Source organism: Lepidochelys kempii, chromosome 8 (genome assembly GCF_965140285.1).
Source record: "Lepidochelys kempii isolate rLepKem1 chromosome 8, rLepKem1.hap1, whole genome shotgun sequence".
NCBI classification, from domain to species: domain Eukaryota; kingdom Metazoa; phylum Chordata; order Testudines; family Cheloniidae; genus Lepidochelys; species Lepidochelys kempii.
The window spans coordinates 98,507,429-98,521,815 of NC_136387.1; the positions used below are offsets into that span (position 1 = coordinate 98,507,429).

Genomic DNA, 14,387 nt, shown 5'->3' on the forward strand with positions numbered 1-14,387 from the left:
AAATAAATTGGTTAGTCTCTAAGGTGCCACAAGTACTCCTTTTCTTTTTGCGAATACAGACTAACACGGCTACTCTGAAACCTGGCTGAGATTTGCAATTGCATAAAAGGCAAGAGGCTGAAACTGTATCTGAGCAAGAGAGAGCTAATGCTGGTAGGGAAAAGGCAACATTTTGAAAAGTTAGTGACCACCATAAGATCTCCCACTCTCAAGATGCTCTTCAGTGGTCATCTTGATTCATAACTTGAACATCCTCTTGGGCACTCAACTAGCTACAGCTGAAAATACCACCTTCAATCTGAGGCTGGCAAGAAAGTTGTTTCCCTTCATGTGGGATGATGACTTGGATACAGTGATTATGCCTTTGTGACTTCCAAGCTGAACTATTGCACCTCACTGTATGTGGGGATGAGTGCATTCCCCTTAAAAAAGCTCCAACTTGTCCAAAACTTAGAAGCCTGACTTCTGTGCAGCACTGGCTGCTGAGGCACATCACCCTGATGCTCCACTCACTACGCTGGCTCCTCATTCAAAGTAGCAGCTCTCATCTTTAAGACCACCCAAAGCATTAAACTAAGTTATGTAAACATTTGGAAACAATGATTTCCTTTGACAATGTCCACAGCAAAGATTAAACTGTATAAGGCAAGAGTCCTGCTCTTGAGAGCAAAGGAAAGAGCTTTCTTGGCAACTGGATCAAGATTATTTAACTCCCAGAGGAAGTGACAGTGCCCATGGATGACTTTCAGTATGAAATGCAACTTGCCTCTTCAGGCTAGCCTTTGGACAGCGAGAGCTACTCAGAAAAAGTAGAAGTGGGGAGAGAAATTCTCTCACACACATTTGAAAAGAAAAAAAACCCATTCCCACAACCCCTTGCAGAGGAGGGTGAAAGCTACTCTGCTGTGGGACTCTTTCTTGCTTTAGTTCTTTTTTTGAGAGGCACTCGGATAGAGGGATTGCAAATAAGAAGCAGGATAGACAAACAGCCATGTAGGCTAAGTATGGAAGAAGGGTATAGGAACTGTGTGCTTGAACTTCTGACTTTGGTTGGCTCTTTACATAGAGAATACAAAACAGAGTATTTAATTCTTGTGTCGTAGGGACCTTCTAAAAGAGAACCATTTTGTGCTTCAGTTCTTGAGGGATGTTATTGTTGTGGAAGGCTTAATTTTTTGGTCTTGCTTTTTGTGAGAGCACATATCTAAGTTATCCATTATTTTTGTATAATGTTTCAAGTTTGGTAGCTTAGGCAAAGTTTCAGAATTTGTGGCTGTCAGTTGTTTGTTTCTAAATCTCATAAACTTACTGAATGCAAGGTAAGATGTAAAATGGCAATGCCAGTGTTACAATGGAGAATACAATTCTTGTGCTGTTGACACAAGAGTTTCATAGATAATTGAGCTTGACCTGTATGCCTGTTTTAATATTTCATTTGTTCTGGACTATTATTAGTCACATCCTTTTTGACTGTAAATGTTGTTTTTTTAAAAATGTGACTAAACTGCTATTTAACCCTGCTACAGTAATGTGACAGTAGGCTAGTCCAGGCAGGTAGCATTCACTTGGTAACTAGCGTACTTAATCAGCTTGCTTCAACCTGCAGCAAATTAAAGCTTTGTGAGCTCTAGCGCATAAGTGATAAAAGCAGCTTGCATCGTGGATAAAAATTAATAGGGCATTTCCGGTGTACTCACTACCGTAAATGAAATCTCAGCCTTATGATTTATTCTTGGCTTTTGGTTAAAGATAGATCAAATGTACACCATCCTTAAGTTTTTACAACCTAATTAGGGGGTGGAGCGGGGTGTGTGTGTGTGTGTGTGTGTAAAAATATAATTTAAATTACCCCGTGGCCAAGAAAACAACAAAATAGTAATTGTGTTTTGTAGGATATGGCAAACATTTTTTCTATTCTGTAATCACTCTGTAGAGGAATCGTAGCAAACCGCATATCTAGAACCATCCTGATACGAATCAATAATGCTGGTAGAGAACCAAAGCTTTTGCCACGGTCATATTCTACAGAGGTTGAAATTGTTGCCAAACAAAACCTAGCATGATAATTTCAGATCTGTTCAAACTGCCCAGAAAATGATTGAAAACCTTTGGTTGACTTCATAGATTTTAAGACCAGAAAGAATCATCCTAATAATGTAATCTGACATTCCTGCATAACATAAATGTCACCCATTAATTCCTGTATCAAGCCCAATCATTTGTAGTTAACTATAGAGGACATAACTATTTGGCTACATATTAATGGAAATTAAACTTCTTAATAGGTATCTATTTTTAAAGAAAGAATTCAAAATTTATTTCAAAGTGCTGATTTTTTTTTTACTTTTTTTAAATTAGTCATTTTTCTTAAATTTTGGAGGTTTTTTTTTAAAGCCACCTTTTTATAAAGCACTTTAGATCAGAGCATAAAAATATTCCTGTGTTTTATGAAAGATAATTATCTAAATTAGTCAATGATGAAATCTCTTGACATACCTTTTTTCAGATTTTCCAAGAAATGAGATTGCAGCAAGTTTAGGGCCCCAAACAAGAGAGACAACGATCAGCAGCTAAACTGCACCCAGGCAGCATTAGGGATAGAACCCAGAAAAGAACACAGGATCCCTGCCATTTTAGCTAGAGGAGAAACTTATAATTGTGGAGTATTGGGGGTTATAGCCCTCTGGACTAGAGGAAGACATAGGAGTAACATTTTCAAAAGTGCTTAAGCAATTTAGGTTTTTAAGAATCTAAGGGCCAAATTTTCAAAGGTATTTAGGCACCTAAAGATGCTGATAGATGCCTCATGGGATTTACAGAAGCACCTAAGCAAGTTAGGCACCTGACTCCCATCAAAATCAATCATCCTGAAGAGAATTGTGCTCAAGATGGAAAACTTTCTGGCTGAAGAACAAGCCAGGGTTAGATCCAAAAGAGTTACAGTGGAGCAAATATTTAGTCTGCCTGTGCTATGCGAGAAAGTGTTGGCGAATGATGGGAAAGTGGTCCATGTCTTTGTGGATTTTTCTAAGATGTTTGACAGGATAAGGTACAAACCTCTTTGAGCTATCCCGCGGCTGGTCAGACTTGGTGGAGATGTAACAAGGCTGATACAAATTCTTTGTGAAAGTGCAAGGGCTTCAGTGTTCATAGGGTGTGAGCAAAGTAGTTGATTTGATTTAAGGATAGGTGTCAGACAGGGCTGCATGCTATCACCAATGCTCTTCCATTGTTCTCTTGAAGAAATGTTAAGATGAGCCACTGATGGAAATTTACAGGCGGGCATATTCATTGGTGGATTAAAAATTAGTCATCTGTGTTTTGCTGATGATATTGACCTGATTGGATTATTGCAAGAAGGGGTGCAAAAATTGCCAGAAAGAGCAGTAGTGGAATACGTTAGGTCTAAAGATGAAAAAACAAAGACAATGGTGACATCTAAGTCTATTAAATAGGTGATACTTCTATCCAAATCTGTAGAGGAAGAAAGCTGCTAAGTGTCCTATTTCCTTAGCAGTGTATTGAATAATTTAAATACCTGGGTACTATGACTATAATGGATGCTAAACATCTCTTGGAGAGCCAACTTCGAGTTGGACTTGGGACACTGCTGTAGCGACTTTCAGCCGACTTTCAACAGTCTAAGCAAGTGTGTTACCATGAAGTGTAAAAATGAAATCGCTGCAGCCTCTTGTCTTCAGCATCTTGCTATATGTACGCGAGATGTGGATGCTAAGGAAACAGGACATTAAGAGGCTTTCTGCTTTGAAATTGAAATGGTGATTGCTGCACAGTAACTATACTTCTCACATGACAAATGATGAGGTAGGTAATCGCCCAAATTTAAAGCATAACTGGAGTGATATCTGATATCAGTTTAGTCAGACAAAGAAAACTTGAGTTTGTGGAACCTGTGGGTTGGATGAGCAGAGGAAGAGTGTCAAAGCAAGTTTTGCAGGGATTGGTGCCAGGACATGGGGCACCCGCAGTGAGTGTGGTTCATCAGTGTGGCTGAGAGCATGGGATGCAATATGGCACACTTTCAAGGCTGTGTGAAGACTTGCAAAATGTTGAGGAAGATTGCTGGCCAATGACTCCTGCATGCTGTGTTTACTGTTCATTGTGATGTGAGTCTATGGGGCTTTGTACTGTGAGAGAATATGTGTGTTTATGTACTTATGTTGAGTAGTACTTTCATTCACACTGAAATTAATGAGTCTGTTCTTGGAGCAAGGTACAGAATTGGATCCTCTAAGATTATTTCCTCATATTACTGGATATTTAACTGTCATGTCTTTCAGGCAATTGCTGTCTTTACTGTTACTGTTTCATTCATTTTAAATGTAGGCGTGTGATAATAGCTAATAGATACCTCTTCTTTTCCCTTAGGATTGATTAATAGATATTCTTCCTACACTGACTGCAAGTTCACCAGCACAGCTGAATTCCTGGGTGTAGATGTTTAAATGGGAGGCATAACATATGTCTTCAGTATTAGTGTTAATTAAACTTTATACATAGAGATTCCATGTTAACAAATTGATTTTTTTAAAATATAATTATTATTTACATAATTATTGATGCTCTTCACATAGGAGAGGATGTTGCAATATAAGCCTATTAACAGTAATTGTACAATGATGGTTGCTTTTTTCCTAAATAATTTTCATGTGATGAATTATTTTAATTTTTCAGTCTTTATCTTGGTATCATTCATTCAGACTCCTGCAGTGCAGTTTTTAACCCAAAAAGCAAAACTATTCTGAAATGAGACAATTACATTAATAAATAATTGCTGTTTTGTTGCAGATGACTATAGCTGCATCGGGGCTCACTTATCCTTGCCATCGACTTACAGTAGGAAGAAGATCTTCACCTGCACAAACCAGAGAACAGTCAGAGGAGGTAAGAAAAATCTGTCAGCTTTAAAAATATACTCTAGGAGGGAATGGCCAGAAGCCTGTTCTGCACTGGTCATTGTCTCCTCTGGTGTTGACTACTGTGGACACACAAAATGAATCAATCTACAATACCTGTACAAGATATTCAGTAGAAAGAAAGAAGAAGTGGAGCTGATGGAAATGAGGGAACAACCAAAGCAAGGGAGTCATAGTGAGGTACTATTAAAAATAATCAAAAGAAAACTAAAAAGTAAAATGTATATAACTTTTGAATCCTTATAGCCAGTACAGTTAGTGACACCTGTAGTTAAAGTTGCCTGATGTAGTCCCTGATAAGCTTCTGCTTTCAGTTGCTTATAACTTTGAGAGAGTATTTGGGCTGAAATTTTCCCTGCTTGCCTTTCACCTCAGGTTGAATTTAAAATAGGCACCTTGACAATTTAAACATTTTTTCCAACCATTTTATGTAGAGTGCTCTAGCCCTAGCTTGATGGGCAAAAAGGATGTGTGTTTCAATCTTATTAGCACAGTCAACCTGGTTTACTATAGTTGTAAACCACTGTCAAGATGCAAGCTAACACTCTTAAAACTGTATTAGCCTAGGTTCCCTCTTACTAAATACTGTGGTAATCTGCTGGCTAGAGGTGAACTGGATTAGTCTGGTTTACACATCAGCAACAGAATTGTTAACTAAGTTCAATAATAAGGCTTAATCTTGCCCTGTGTTACACCTATACAACCTTATTGAAAAAAGCTGAAGTTTGATTTCCTAAAATGTTTTATGAATCTAAAGTATTAAATCTGTGTGATTTGCACAGTTGAGAGAACTGAAAATAGTGGGTTCTTCTTCAAGGAGTGTCCCTATAGGTGCTTCACTTGAGGTGTCTTGGTGCCCTGCGCTTGTAATTGGAGATTTGTAGTAGCAGTGCCCCTGTTGGCTGCGCACGCGTGGTAGCCATCTCGTGCCATTCCGAGTTGCCACTTAGCTTCTGCAGTCAACCATCCCTCAGTTCCTTCTCTACCACCTTTGGCTTGAGTCGGAGCAACAGCAGTGCCCGTCTATCTTGTGAATTGCTTATATTACCATCTTTATTTATCCTTTTTGCCAGTTTTCATCCGTTTTCTAATCCTTATTTACCCATTAAAATATATATATTGTTTGCCCCACCACCACCAGCAGGTCCCCGCCGATGGTGATCTCACCACGACCGTTTCTGTAGATCTGGACCTCTTCAGGCATTCCTGGTTCCCCCGCCTTTAAACATTGCCTGACCTGCAGGCTATCTATTCCTGTATCGGATGGTCACGCTCAGTGCATCCACTTTCTCGGGGAAACCCATATACCACAGAAGTGTCCATGTTGCAAAAAATTATCTGCCAGGACACTGAAAGCCAGGGACCTCCAACTAAAATTATTAATGATGGAGAAATCCCTCAGGCCAGCCTCTGACCCAGAGTCCAGGACTCCTCCTGGTCAACCATCTCCAGCAGCAGGGCTCCACACAAACCATGTAAAAGGACCCTGCATCGAAGAAGGAGACCAAACATTGGTCACAGTCATCGTCATAGAGAGATTCCCCCAAAGAAGAAGCGGTCTCCTGGCGAGAAATCTGCCCCAATACTGACAGCACCGAGAACCTCGGACCGAGAGGCACCGGGACTGTCCGGTACTGAGATGTCGTGAGGAGCCACGGCACCGACACCGCCAGGCTCTCACTCAGGTGCACGAGCTAAAACTAGGCTCCCTAGCTCGGCACCAACAGTGCTGAAGAACGCCTTGGCACCAGCTAGTGTAATGGCGCCACCTGCTGCATATACACAGCCTTACAAGACCTCGGCACTGTCAGAGCATACTACACTGCCATCCATGGCACTGACCTTCCTGGTACCGCAACTTTTTACCAGACAGGCGGACCTGGCAGTCTCCTCCATGCCGGAAATACCCCTCTTTGGCACCAACAGTACCCCAGTCAGACCAGGACCGAGGGGAATAGGCACTCCTAGCGGACGTGCACCTCCACTGTCTAGTGATGAGGATGAAGAGGATGATTCAGGTCTTTATACCCCTTGTCATTCCTCCCCAAAACTGGGAAGCTCTCACCAACAACCTCTTATGCCTGGGTAAAGCTGGTAGGCACAACCATAGATACCACCACCCGTTTTTATGCCACCCAATTGGCCATACTGGGACCTGTGGGCAATCTACAGAGCACAAAATCTTAAACTCCCCAACCCACCAACATCAAGGGCCACTCCCCTTCACCCATGAGCCCACCACCATCGGAGGCCCAGGAGGAAGAGGGAGAGGAGCCATAAGAGGCTACTGAAGGCAAGACACTGCCACCCACCCATATTTCATCCTCGTCTCAGGACGAAACAATTATGCCACCGCCTCCCACCACAGGAGATGACTTCAAGTCCTTCCAGGACTTATTCAAAAGAGTTGCACAATCCCTGGACATCTCTTTTGCAGAGCTGCTAGAGACCCAGCACAAACTTAGTGACATCCTGCAGTCAACCCCATTAGCAAAGATAGCTCTGCCCATTAACGCTGCTAAAATAGATCTTTCAAAGATAATATGGCAGACAATGGCCACTGTCCCACCCTCCTGTAACCTCTCGGACAGAAAATATTATGTACCAGTGAAAGGGGCTGAGTTCTCATTTACTCACCCGGCTCCAAATTCACTGGTCGTAGAGGCAATAAACCAAAAGGTGAAAATAACACCAGTCAAAAAGCACCCCTTATGACAAAGACTGGAAAAGGCTTGATCTCTTCGGATGCAAAGCCTATTCCTCGGCCTTACTGCAATTTCTCATAGCAAACTACTCTGCTCTGTTGGCAAAATAAACCTACAGCTTGTTCAATAAAATAACATCTGTTGTTGAACAAATACCGGACGAGTCAAAGGAGCAGTACAAAGCTAACACTGCAGAGGGCTCTTTAATTACCAAAACAGCACTGCAGGCCTCCCTTGATTCAGCTGACATGGCAGCTCATTCCATCGCCACGTCCATGGTCATGAGTCAAGCATCATGGCTCCACCTCTCTGGATTTATAACCCACATTTCTGGAAACCACAGATGCATCCCTATATACCTTAAAGGACTTGAGAACCACCCTGAAGACCTTAGGTATTTACGTCTCCCCAAACAAGAAAAAACAGGACAGATTTTCTACCCAAAGATTCCGTCCCTCCCCATACTCCCAGCCCCAGAGACAATACGATCAACGCCGCAAGCAAAAATAAGCGAGGTGTAGGCAGAACCAGGATCAACCTGCCACATTTCAACCTTCAACATCCTGTCAATCATTTTGAAGTATTGGTCGAGCGCTCGAGACCTCTATTTTCTCCCATGCCGGATTATCAGATGACCTCCTGTCTCTTTGGAGACCACCTGCTACCATACTACCCAGTCTGGAACAACATCACTACAGAAAAATGGGTGCTGGAAATCGTCCAGAAGGTTACTCTATCCCATTTATTTCTACTCCCCGCTACCCACCCACCTTCCCCATCCCTCTTCAGGGACCCCTCTCATGAGATCCTGTTGCAGCAGGAAATAAACCATCTCCTGCAACTAGGAGTACCACTCCAACACAGGGGAAGAGGGTTTTATTCCCATTATTTTCTGATGCAGAAAAAGAACGGGTACTGGAGACCCATTCTGGACTTACGCAAACTCAACAAGTTTGTAAGGATGCAACACTTCAGAATGGTTACCCTGGCAACCATAATTCTGGCATTAGAGAAAGGAGATTGTCTCTTCCCTTGACCTACAGGACGCCTACTTTCACATCACTATTCATCCAGCACACAGATGATTTCTGCGCTTCACACTAGGCCATCAACATTACCAATACACAGTACTACCCTTTGGCTTGTCGACAGCCCCAAGGGTATTCTCCAAAGTCCTAGCTGTCGCTGCAGCTCACCTCCGCAGGCTAGGGGTAATGATCTTCCCATACTCGGTGCTCTTATGAGGCAGTCGTCCAACTTGGCAGATGGCAGTACAAGGTCCACCAGCCTAGGGTTTCAAATAAACATCCAAAAGTCCCTGTTCCCTGTGCAACAACTAGAGCTTATAGGGGCCTATCTTGACTGTCCCGCAGCACAAGCGAGATTACTCCAATTGCGATTCCTCAGCCTAACCAGGCTGATAACAATGATCACAGACAGCCCCCAAACATCCTCCAGGACCTGCCTACAACTCCTTGGGCATATGGCTTCTACAACTTATGTAGTCAAACATTCCCAACTGCATACGAGATGCCTACGGGCCTGGCTCTGCACCTGCTATATACCACACACGTATTCCCTCCACAAACGGCTCACTATGCCCCACAGAGTGAAGAATTCCCTCAAGTGGTGGATGCAACCGCAAAACATCTGCTCGGGGGTTTCATTTCAACAAAAATCTCCCACTATAACAATCACCACAGATGCCTCCCTACTGGGATGGGGAGCCCATCTGGACAACACCGCTATCCAGAGACGCTGGTTCCCAGTGGAAACCAACCTACATATAAACATTCTAGAGCTCTAAGCAGTCAGAAAAGTATCCAAACACTTCCTTCCGCGTATTTGCAACAATACCATCAAAGTCCTCAAGGACAACACAGTCTGCATGTTTTATATAAACCAACAGGGCGAAGCTCAATCATACCCTCTTTACATTGAGGCACTACACCTATGGCAATGGTGCATATCCAACAAAATTGACATTTCTGCAGCTTACCTGCAAGGGCTTCAGACCATCTGAGCAGACACTTCTCACAAATCCACGAGTGGGAGATGGAATACCCGACCCTCGTGACCATATTCAACAAGTGCGGGTTCCCTACTATAGATTTATTCGCAACAGCTCACAATACGAAATGCCTTCAGTATTGCTCCCAAGCGGGGCTCGGGCACCACTCACTGAGCAAATGCCCTCCTCACAAAATGGGAAGTACCACTAATATACGTGTTCCCCCCGATTCCTCTATTAAGCCGGGTGTTACACAAAATCAGACAGGATAAGGGCAGGGTCATACTCATTGCACCCACATGGCCCAGACAGACCTGGTTCCCATACCTAACACAGGTGGCGATGAACCTACTTCAAACTCTTCCACAACTTCCTCACCTCCTGACACAGGACACCGGCCACGTCATTCACCCCAACCTAACGGTTCTCCGCCTCAAGGCCTGGTTACTCCATGGCTAGCAGCGTTGGATCAGAATTACTCTGAGGAGGTTAAAGACATTCTCTTGAATAGTCGCAAACCAAGCACACGCAAAACTTACACTCATAAGAGGATATGTTTCTGCACCTGATACGAGGCTCATCATATGTCTCCTGATTCTGCCCCTCTACCCAGAGTCCTGCACTATATACTAGGCCTTAAAAAGGCAGGCCTCTCGAATAGCTCCATAAAGGTACACTTAGCAGTGATCACCTCACTACATGATAAGGTAGATGGAACCACGATCTTTGCTCATCCAACAACTAATCGATTCTTAAAGGGCATGACCAACATCTACCCTCCCCTAAAACACCCTACTCCTATATGGGACCTTAACCTCATGCTATACACCCTCATGGGGAAACCATTCGAACCCCTTGCGACTTGCTCACTGCTACATCTATCGATAAAGGTCTCCTTCCTTTTCGCAATCACTTCAGCAAGAAGAGTAGGGGAACCAGGGGCACTAATGGCACACCTGACATATACTACATTCCATAAAGACAAAGTGATCCTAAGACCCCACCCTAAATTTATACCTAAAGTAGCCTCTTCATTTCATTTAAACCAACACATTTACTTACCTTTGTTTTTTCCGAAACCCCACACCGACACTAGGGAGGCATCCCTTCACACACTCGACGTCCGTAGAGCTCTGGCCTTCTACCTAGAAAGAACAGACATTTAGAAAATAGTCATGTCTCTTTCTCTCAGTCACAGAGCAATCGAAGGGTAAGGCTATCTCTAAACAAAGACGATCTAAGTGAATTTCTGGCTGTATCCACCTGTGCTATCATCAGGGCAACATCCATGCTCCATCTGAGATTTGTACGCATTCCACCAGAGCGCTATTCACATCAGTAGTGTTCCTCAACAATGTACCTATCGTAGACATTTGCAGGGTAGCTACCTGGGCCTTTACCAAAACTTATGCCCTGGAACAACATTCCTCTCCCGACACTCAGTTCGGATTCTGTGCTATCCGCCATCAACAAAGATACTCTGAAGCCCCTCCTTCCATCGGGGATACTGCTCCATAGTCACATAAAGTGGAGCACCCCAAGGGACACTCCTCGAAGAAGAAGAGAAGGTTACTTACCTTGTGCAGTAACTGAGTTTCTTCGATATGGTTGTCCCTGTGGGTGCTCCACTACCCTCCCTCCTCCCCTCTACTTGGGAGTTTCATGCTGGTTCTCTGGGGTAGAGAAGGAACTGAGGGACAGTTGCCTGCGCACGCTAAGTGGCCACTCGGAGTAGCGCGACACAACTACCATGCGTGCGTGGCCACCCGGGGCAGTGTTACCACAAATCTCCGATTACAAGCGCAGCGCGCCAAGACACCTAACGTGGAGCACCCACAGGGACAACCATCTCGAAGAACCTCCGTTGCTGACAAGGTGAGTAACCTTCTCTTTCCACAGGGGTAATGAATGACAGAATCTTACTGAGGACTGATCATGAGCCAGCAATCACGTGGCTTGGTTTTAAGATCCTACTTTGCATTAGGAGGGCTGATAATTGGAATTTATCATTCTTGCACTTGAAAACTGAGTAAATTGGCTCTGTAAATCTTTGAGGGGGAAAAATAAAGATAAAGCCCTGCAAATCAATGGCACATCAAGAGAAAGAACACACATGTATAATGAAATTGAAAAGCAACAAATTTAAAACTGAAAAAGAAATACTTGTTTTACAACAAAATGTGATTAACCTGTGGAACTCACTGCCACAAAGGATTATTTAAGAAAATGTGAAGTCTTATTGCTCCTCAAGCCACTCATGCAGGGCATGGTGTTTTAGGCATTGTCTACACTTAAAATGTAGCTCAACATACCTACAGCAGTCAGGAATGTGAAAAATCCACAATGCTGTGTGCTGTAGCTATGCTTACCTATCCCCCGGTGCAGACGGAGGTAGGTCAATGAAAGACTGGTTCTTCGACCCAGTTACTATCACTCAGAGAAGTGGAGTTCCTATAGCAATGGAAAAGCCTCTTCTGTCACAGTAGTCTGTCTACGCTATGGGGTTACAGTGGCATATCTGTGGCTCCATAGCTGTGCTGCTGGAGCACCTGGAGTGAAGACATTGCTTCACATGTGATTGGTTGGTGGCTGGCTGGTGTGTGTGGGGATGGGAGACATGGATGTATGGAATTCTGGGTTTCTCTTGTTGTGGTTCCTGTTGTCTGTTTGCACTGAAGTTGTGACATTGTAACAGCATTGGTTTTTCCTAGCATACGTTCCAGTGGCTCTTCCTTTTCTTTCTGTAATAACGTCATCACAACTCCTAAATTGGGAATGGTGGGAAGGATAGTCCTTGCAAGGAAGTCACTTAAAGGGCAATTTAGCATAAGATGGTTGGGGGGAGAAGGCCTCCTGAACCATTTTTATGTCAGAAGATGTGGGATGTCGCTCTTGCAGAATCCAGAACAGTTGACCGTTGAAGGCAGCTGGTGGAGGCACAGCAAGATTGAGGGGGACCTGAGTTCTCGGTACAACAGCTTTGTGTGTCCGTCTACACATTGATGCGTATAAGTGGTTAGCCTGGTGGCCACTGAGAGTACCATAGTCTGGTAAGCCAGAGCAGGACCCAGGGTTCCTGGATTTTGTGATTTTGGGAATTGGGTTAGGTTAGGTCCCATCCCAAGAGTTTTGAGGACTACCTCCCACTAAAGCTATGCCAACACTGTGCTGCAGTACAGACTACAGGGAGAGAATCGCAGAGGGCCCCCAAGTGTTGTGATCTGCAGTGCTATATTTGCAGGCACGCGTTTTTATTTATATAAAGAAAGGTATTTTCAGTATTTACTTGTTTATTTCAGCATTAAATTCACTATGGGTGCCTTAACTATGTAACAGAGGCTTTTTTTTTTTTTTTTGAATAGCAATGCACGGATGTTCATATGGTGAGTGACAGCGATGGAGATGACTTTGAAGATGCTACAGAGTTTGGAGTTGATGATGGAGAGATGTTTGGTATGGCATCATCTGCCTTGAGGAAATCTCCAATGAGTAAGTATTGAAAATTTACATACTGTTAACTATGCAACACTGTAGTGAAAGCGACAAGAACTGAAGGATTTAAACAGTAATAGACAAGAAAATATCCTTAATTTCCCTGTTGATCCCACTTGTTATTTTCTAGGGTACTGTTAGAACGACATGCTATATTTCTGTGCCTATTTTTTTTTTTTAGTTTTGTGCTGCTTTGTGCCACTTTCACCCTAAAGGGAGGAGACAGAACTGAGAAGAGGCAAAAAGATACAGCTTAGAATTAATGCATTCTGGACACAGTCTATAGCAGATGGTGAAAAAAGCCCATAATGGGAACGTTAGAATTGCTATACCAGTTCAGTCTATGATTGCTTTCTCTGATGCTGACTAATAGTGGATGCTTCAGAAAGAAACCTGATAATGGGCAACTATGGATTATCTTCCCATGGGGGACATTCCTTCCTATCCCTTTTTTTCCCCCTATTGCCTGAAGCATGAAAGTTTAACTCTGTTATAAATGCATATCTAATGTCACTGTGGATTTTCTTATTAGCTATGTAAATGACTATTCTTTAAAATTCTACTGTGCTTTTCATATTAATATCTAGTGACAGTGTGTTCCCCATGTTAATTTCATGTTGCATAAAATATTTCCTTTTATGGGTGTTAGCCTTTAATTTCATTGGGTGATTCTTTGCTCTCGTATGAGGGTAAATAGGAGTGCCCGGTTACCTTATCTATGCCATTCATTATTTATATATCTCTCTGTCAATGTTGTTGACTTTAGGGTATGTCTACACTGCGATAAAAAACCCACAACACTGAGTCTGAGATCAGCTGACTCGAGCTCAGGCTGCAGGGCTATAAAATTGTAGTGCAGACATTCAGGCTTGGGTTGGAGCCCAGACTCTCTCAGACCTTCCCTCATCATGGGGTCTCAGCACCTCGTCTCCAATCTGAGCCTGAACATCCACACTGCAATTTTATAGCCAGGAAGATTGAGTCTCACAAGCCCAAGGCAGCTGACCTGGGCCAGCCACACCAATGCTGTGGGTCTTTTATCATAGTATAGATTTACCCTTAGGGGCTTCCTTAGGGTCTAATTATGTTGCTAAGTCATAGTGCTGAAATTTATTTTAAGTTTATTCACAAGTTAAAAATTTCTCACTAATGAAACAGTTTCTCAGCTCTTCCAAGTAGGCTTCTTTATTCTAATATGTTAAAATAGATCCAAAGAGAAACTGAAATGCAGATCAGTGATGT

At 43.0% G+C, this 14,387-nt stretch overlaps 1 protein-coding gene across 2 annotated transcripts in view; it reads left to right on the forward strand.

Moving 5' to 3' along the window:
• FAF1 (Fas associated factor 1) overlaps positions 1 to 14,387 on the forward strand; it is a 309,253-nt gene that overhangs the window by 202,920 nt on the left and 91,946 nt on the right. For both annotated transcript variants that reach the window (XM_073357756.2, XM_073357758.2), the window contains exons 9-10: positions 4,810 to 4,905; positions 13,016 to 13,142. In XM_073357756.2, the coding sequence (XP_073213857.1) occupies positions 4,810 to 4,905; positions 13,016 to 13,142 (223 nt within the window). The remainder of the gene's footprint in view (positions 1 to 4,809; positions 4,906 to 13,015; positions 13,143 to 14,387) is intronic.